The 6897-nt window shown below is 52.7% G+C and overlaps 1 protein-coding gene across 1 annotated transcript; it reads left to right on the top strand.

Annotated features, from left to right (window-relative positions):
* The first annotated feature begins 2050 nt into the window (after window positions 1-2050).
* Window positions 2051-6897, top strand: Ccdc71 (coiled-coil domain containing 71). Its single transcript, XM_041677609.1, has 2 exons — window positions 2051-2115; window positions 4365-6897. Exon 2 carries the CDS (start codon window positions 4417-4419, stop codon window positions 5710-5712), a length of 1296 nt encoding a protein of 431 aa, XP_041533543.1. The 5' UTR covers window positions 2051-2115; window positions 4365-4416; the 3' UTR covers window positions 5713-6897.

Below are 6897 nucleotides of genomic sequence, written 5' to 3'. Positions count from 1 at the left end.
AGAATTCAAACCTTGTAAAATAGCGTTATGGCTGCTGCTAACTTAATGCTGCTAGGTGGGGGTCTTTCACTGACTATAGGCATCCTGTTTCCCTAAGCAAACGGGATGTTCTTATGAGAGCAGGCCAGCTTTGGGTTCTGGGAGGGGGTGTCCAGAGGGCCTTCTACTTTCCCTGTTTCTAGTTGGCTCCTTATCGCTTGGGGCCAGATGACTGACTGCCTGGCCTCTCCGCCCTTGTTCTCAAGTCGAACCTCCCTGCTCTAATTTTACTTATGTTGCTTTAAAGTTTAAGCCTTGCAAAATGGCGTTACTGCTGCTTAACTGCTGTCTATACTGAGTGGGGGGTCTTTCAACTGGAATTCATTGCAGTTTGAAGAGCAGTCTGAGGAGCAGTCTGAGGAAGCTGTCTGAGGCAAGATCACCCCTTTGGTCTGAGCATTGGTAGAGGTAAGGACTCTAGTGACTGGCTACTCTGCTTCTCTGATCCTTGATCCTTCAGCTTTCACCCCCTGATAGCTGACTCTTGAGTTTTTAAGACCTATTAGAACTTGCATTACACAAAGGTAGCACCATTGTGAGGATTCGGGAACAGAGCTGTAGCAATACTTCTGTCTTGTGGCTCCGGTTCTGTGAAAGGGCCAAGTGCTTCCACTACTTCATCCATGAAACCCAAGCTTCCCTCATGACTCCCAGCCTGGACTAGGAAGCAGTTGTCCAGGGGGCCCTTTGTTAAGAGCCATGGCGTCAGCATGGTGGTGCTTGCCTTCGATCCCAGCAATTCAGGGCTGTGCAGAGACATCGACTTAAAAAAGTTTTGGAGGGCTGGAGAGATGGCTCAGTGGTTAAGAGCATTGCCTACTCTTCCAAAGGTCCTGAGTTCAATTCCCAGCAACCACATGGTGGCTCACAACCATCTGAAATGAGATCTGATGTCCTCTTCTGGCCTACAGGCAGACACACAGACAGAATATTGTATATATAATAAATAAATATTTAAAAAAAGTTTTGGAAACAATTTTGACTGTTCATCTGAGCTCTCAGGTTCCTAGGGTTAATCTCGACCTGGGTCCTCAAGTGCTGTGAGGGGTGGGCTCTCAACCACCCTGCTGCCTACAGGACGTAGGTAGGAAGGCCTAGTTTGCAATCTCCCCAGCCACAGGATGGGGATTGTGGGCAGTGTTAAGACTGAAAATGGGACTTGGTGCTGTTGAAGTGAACTGGCTGAGCCACATCTTGGCACTACATCTTTGCACACATTCCTGGGCCAGTGTCTTCAGGCCCACACTGATGCACTATGACTTACAAACTGACCATCTGGAGCCCCAGGTTTCCGTGTATCACTTTTAGCCACACCTATACACCAGTCGTTCATGGAGTAAGCTGGGGTAGGCCCCATGCTCAGGAGGAGAGGAGGGCCTACTGCTTTACAGGAGGTTTATTGACTATCCTGAGACACTCCTACCAGACACACTCCATTTTGACCTGATCCATTGCCGGAGACAGAAGTAAGCCCTGGGGTGTAGAATGTCCTAGACGTTGCCAGGAGTCACCCTGATGTCTGAAAAGGCTGGAGGCAGGGGCAGCAGACCAGAGACCTGACCTTTCAACCCCAGATCAGTCTCTCCTTTCTGGAATTCCCCTCACTGAGCTTAAAAGGAGCTTGCGACCTTTGAGGGTCGCCAAGTGCCACCACAACACTGGAATTAATAGAGTGCTCTTGTTATTGCATATGTGGCTGGCAGTCATTTTGGGGGGCTTCTCCTGGACCCCAACAATGTCCTATACTATACATTAGGTTATTTTAGAAAAATGTTCAATAGCCCCCAGGCTAATCCTAACTGGGCGCCTGTGGCTCTTGCCATGTACATGCCGCAGACTCCCATACTGAACCAGATAGGTTTGGACTTGTCTTTGTGGCCACCACCTCCAGGCAGCCCTCCCTGGCACTCAACCTGCTCCGCCCCCAAAATGGGGGGGGGACTAGAGGTCAAGGGTCACCAGGCGGGCCAGGTCCCGGAAGCGGAAGCGCAGTACACTTCCGGCTCGCAGCAGGCGGCCATGTTGGAGCGGCGGAGGCGGCGCAGAGGTGCGTCCTGGTTCCCCGCGGCGGCGCCGGTAGGTTGGAGCCGCGGGCCTAAGGGTGCCGCAAAGTGGCGGCCGGTGATGCCGCAGGGCGGCAGGGCGATGGGGCTGGGTGGCCGACCCTCCCGGATCCTCATTCTCCCCGGGCTTGGCCGAGACACCCCACCCCCACCCAGGACCCCACCCTGGGGCTGTGCGGATCCTGTCGGGCTACCACTTACACATTTCGTCGCGCCTTGACCCCGACTCCCGGTCGCGGTTCGGGCCCCGGGGACACGGTCTCAGCCTGAGGGCCCCGGTCTGCCCCGACCCCAGGCTGTCTGATTAGTACTTCTCCTACCCCCAGTTTTCTGTCAACTTCCTCTATCTGCTGGCCCCAAAGGAATGTGCGAAGGCAAGTGTGCTTGGCTGCAGCTCTGTTTACAAAGCTTCTTGGAAGCCAAGAAGCACTCCCAAGGGCTCAGACTGACCTAGACCCTCGCCCCCCACTCTCAGCGCCGGAGGTTTGGGGTAGGAAATAGGTCCCTCTCTGTTATACAGTTCACAGCCTACCCCTTCAAAAAAAATAAATAAATAAATAAAGAACTAAAGTCATGTGCAAGGATTGTACTTGGAGAGCATCCTCTGGGGGAGGGGAAGTGCCTCAGACACCTGAGGATCCAAGAATGTTTCTAAACAAAGAGCCCCAGGGCACTTTCTCTGGGGATTCTGAAGACCGTCTCTCTGCTCCATTAGAGCTGTGCAGAGCGGCTGCACAGACGGGCCTCAGGGCCCCAGGGATCTGCCTCATCCCAGCTGATCTTTTAATGCTCCAGTGCAGCTGGGGAGTTTACCTCTAGAATCCCTCCAGTGCTGCAGCGATGCTAGCTGCAACTCAGGATTGCCGCTCATCACTCTTTAAGGAGGTGTAGCGCAATTTGCAGGGTCCCAGACAACTGCGTCTGTGCCATATTGAGGTCTGCTACCCTTTGAAGTCCAGTTAGGACAGCTCAGGCCTTTAATGACCGCTTGACCTATCTTAGATGCAACTTTATCTTCCATTGGCTTCATAGCTTGGACTTCTTGGTCTAGCTGCCTGGCCCCTGCTCTCGCCTTAGAGATGTTTGCACCTGTTATTCAACAGCTTTTTTTTTTTTTTTTTTTGAGAGTCTAGCTCTTTCGTTGGGGGGTTGAACTCCAAGACTAGAGCGAGGACTTGGTCTTTGGAGTACCCTGTCTGTAGACCCTGAAAGCCGCCTCTGCTAGGCAGGGAGATCAGCCACCCCTCACTGGAACACTGGCAGCTGGGGTGGACACCGAGCATAAGTCTGGAGCAGTTGGGCCTGTGTTCAAAGCCCTCAGTCTGTATTTTCAGCAGGGTCCCACCATTCGCCGTGTGTTCCTTACTCTTTCTTACTTCACAACCACTTCATAAACTGTCACCCTTTTGCTCCATCTGTACCTGCTGCTTTTGTCACTCGCCTAGAGTTACTGCTCTTGGGAGACCTTCCCTAACCTCTTAGTAAGCTGACCTGGGGACACCATACACTCCCAGGAAACTTCATGGTAACTGTGTCCTGACTTCAGGACTGGGCTCTTAGAGGATAGAGATATGTTCTTGTATTCCTGGGACTGAGTCTAGATGTTTGACGTCAAGAAAAGACAAAACAAACCAGGCATGGTAGTACAAGCATGTTGTCCTAGCTGCTTGGGAGCCTGAGTGGGAGGATCACTTGCACCAACCAGTTCAAGACCAGCCTGGCAACATAGCAAGCTCTATTTCAAAGAGTAGAAAAAATGCAGAATTTAGCCGAGCTCTTGACACATGCTTGTAACACTGACACTTGGGAGGCCACAACGGGAGGATTACCAATTTGAGGCCCGTTTGGACTATATAGCAAGCTCCAGAACCGCCAGAGCTAGTGAGACCCTGTGTTCCAAACGACTGAGTATGGTAGTGCTTGCCTGTAACCTAGCACTGGAAAGCTAGTGGCAACGGGATTGGGATTCAAGGCTAGGCTAGCCTGTGTGAGACCTTAAAGCAAGAAAAGAAAAATGCCAGTGATTTAAAATGAGCCAGACTGAAATCTTCCCAGAAGCCCAGCAATAGGCTAGATGGCTCTCAGGTGTTTCTGATCATATATCCTAAAGAAACACCAACATGGGAGAAGGTCAGGAGACTCGAGAATGATTTGTAATGGCCAGGCCCATCTTTCATAGTGGGAGCCTTGCTTGACTTACCAACCTGTCCTAGGTCATACCTTGGTACCATTCTTATCAACTCTTTTCTTTTTGTTTTGGAGGTGCCAAGTGCTGATTTGTGGATACCAAGGCAGATTCCCAGTGTCTAATGCCATGAGCATGGTAGTGCAGCATGTGGAGGAGAAAGCTGTGCACTCCTGGTCACGCATCTCCACGGCAGGGAAGAAAGCCCTGGAAGAGGCGCTGCTTGTGTTTAATCCCATGAGCCAGGATCTCAGTGCCACAGAGGCCCAGCTTGTGGCCTTCCTACAGGGCCTACGAGACGATGGCTTCCAACCGACCATTCTGCGAAGTGGTGATGTCTATGGCTATAGTTCATGCACAGCCAACCCCCCCAGCCAGACAAAGCTACAAGCTCGCGCCACCAACCCATCTGCCACAGCACTTCCAGCCAGGGGTCCCCGGACTGCTGTGCCGCTTCCAGCAAGCCAGGCCACACTGCTGCCTGTGCCACTGTCTGGCAGGCTGGCTAAGGGATCCACACCAGCCCTGGCCAAGCATGCTACCACTAACCTGTTGCTGAGCTCCCTGAAGCAGTCCAGTGCCAGCCACACCAATGGTACCACAGTCGGCTTCCCTGCCCACCTCTATCCAGGTGTCTACCCTGCCATGCAGCTCTCTGTGGTTCTTGAAGCACTGGTCCCACTCAAGACTCCTTGCTTTGGGGATAAACACAGGGCACAGTCTCTGCAGCAGTCACTTGCAAACTCTTCCCTAAAACTGAAGAAAGGTTCGGGGAACCCACAATCCAAAGCATCCAGAAAAATCACAAGCAAGGGCCTCAAATGCCTGAGTAAGAAACGTCCTGGGGCTGCTCAGCGAGGTGCTGGGACCCAGAGCAGTGGCCTACGCATAAAAGGGTGCTCTGCCTCGGGCACCAAAACAGTCCAGGCCAAGGCATCTCGAAAACTGACCAAAGCTGCTCGTGCCCATGCCAGTCTAGCTCAAACCCAGAACAAGACAGCAAGGGCCAAGGCAGCAAAGCCCAAGCCCAGGGCAGCCAAAGCCAAGGCCACTGTGGTGAGGGACAAGGCCAAAGCCAAGGTAGTCAAGGCCAAGGCCAAAGCAGCTCAGACCAAGCACAAGGGAAGGCCAAAGGGATCTGTCCATACCAGAACTGGAAGGGCAAGCCTGAAAAATTGCCCTGAGACTGTGGGGAAGAAGAGGAAGAAGGCTGAGGATGCAAAGGGTCTCCCTCCTAAGAAGAGAGCACGGCTTGTGCTCCGATCCCCTAAGGCATGGCTGGGGCCTGGAAAGAAACCTCACAAGTCCCAGACTATAAAGGTAGACAGGAAATGCTCAGATGATGAGGTTCGACAGTGGGCCCAGCAGATCCTCCGCGTGAACCTCTCTCCAGTAGTGTGGCTCCAGCCACTGCTACCGTCTTGATTCCGTACTCAACATCCTGAGCTGTCCGTGTGACCAGCAGCACAGTGTGCCCTGCTCGTGGACTTTGCAGCTCCCTGGACTCTGGGTACCTTCTGAACCCTTGTGGTCACCAACCTCCTTTCAGAAACTGAGGATTTGGGAAGGGTGGGTGTGGGAGGGGTGTTCTCATGGCTCAGTGCACTGTGACTTGTCCCTCGAGTTGTATGTCTGATGTTCATCTATCATGTTTTATACCTTTCCACCTTGTAGTCTCCCTGCTCACCCTCCATGCTCTCATTGATGATTGATTTTTCCGTGTGGGGGCTGCTGGCAGGAGCCCGCCAGAAGTAGTCCTGGGAACAGGCTTACAGAGAGTACCCTGGCAGCTTGAATGAAGCAGGCCATCGGTTTGAATGCTAGGGTGATATGGAAGGACAAAGCTCCCAGGCTTCTAGAGAGATGTGGGGAAATCCGGGTGCTGCTTCTGTAGATGTGTGAGAGAGATCCTGAGGGCGGGGCAGAGCCGCGACGAAGTAGGGCAACTCACCTTGAGTGTCCCAGTTTTGAACCAGATGGGCCCCATTCAAGATGGGGAGCCACTCTGGCAAACCCCGCAGCTGCAGGGTTTTAGGCCAGGGAAAGAAGTATTTGCTGTACTGCTCTCTAGAGGCCAAGCTTTAGGGCTTTGCCTGGGCTTGTCTGGGGAGAGGGAACAGGCTTAAGAGGTGTGAGGTGCTGCTTCTCTGCTGAATGTGACTAGCCTCAGTTTTCTCCAGAGGCTGGGCTTCGGATCTGGGCCACTAAACCTGCCCTTACTGTCCAAAAATTTTCGCTGTAATAACTGGTAGTGGATACAGGAAGGCGTCTACCTGTACCTCAGCAATGCTTTCTGACTGGATTCCACATGCTCCATCTTCCTCAGAGGTCCAGCCTGACCGTCCCCTAACATGGCCTGTGCTTTGGACATTGTTGTTACCTTCTGCTTTGGAGAAGAGGCTGGGTCATCTGTCATCCACTGTCCTCTGCTAGCCGCTCAGGCTGGAGGAAGGTAGTGGTTGGGAGGTAGGGAATGGGCAGTCCCTGCACTTGGGAATTTGAGTATGAGTTTGAGGTCAGCATCAGCTACCCCCCCCCCCCCCCCAAACCTCTCTCTCTCTCTTTATTTTGTTTTTTCGAGATAGGGTTTCTCTGTGTAGCCCTGGCTGT

The sequence above is a fragment of the Microtus oregoni genome, unplaced genomic scaffold (genome assembly GCF_018167655.1).
Source record: "Microtus oregoni isolate MIOR12 unplaced genomic scaffold, Mior012 000028F_ref0000031, whole genome shotgun sequence".
Classification (NCBI taxonomy): Eukaryota; Metazoa; Chordata; class Mammalia; order Rodentia; family Cricetidae; genus Microtus; species Microtus oregoni.
Note: the sequence above shows the minus strand (reverse complement) of the source record. Positions and strands in the feature narration are given on the sequence as shown.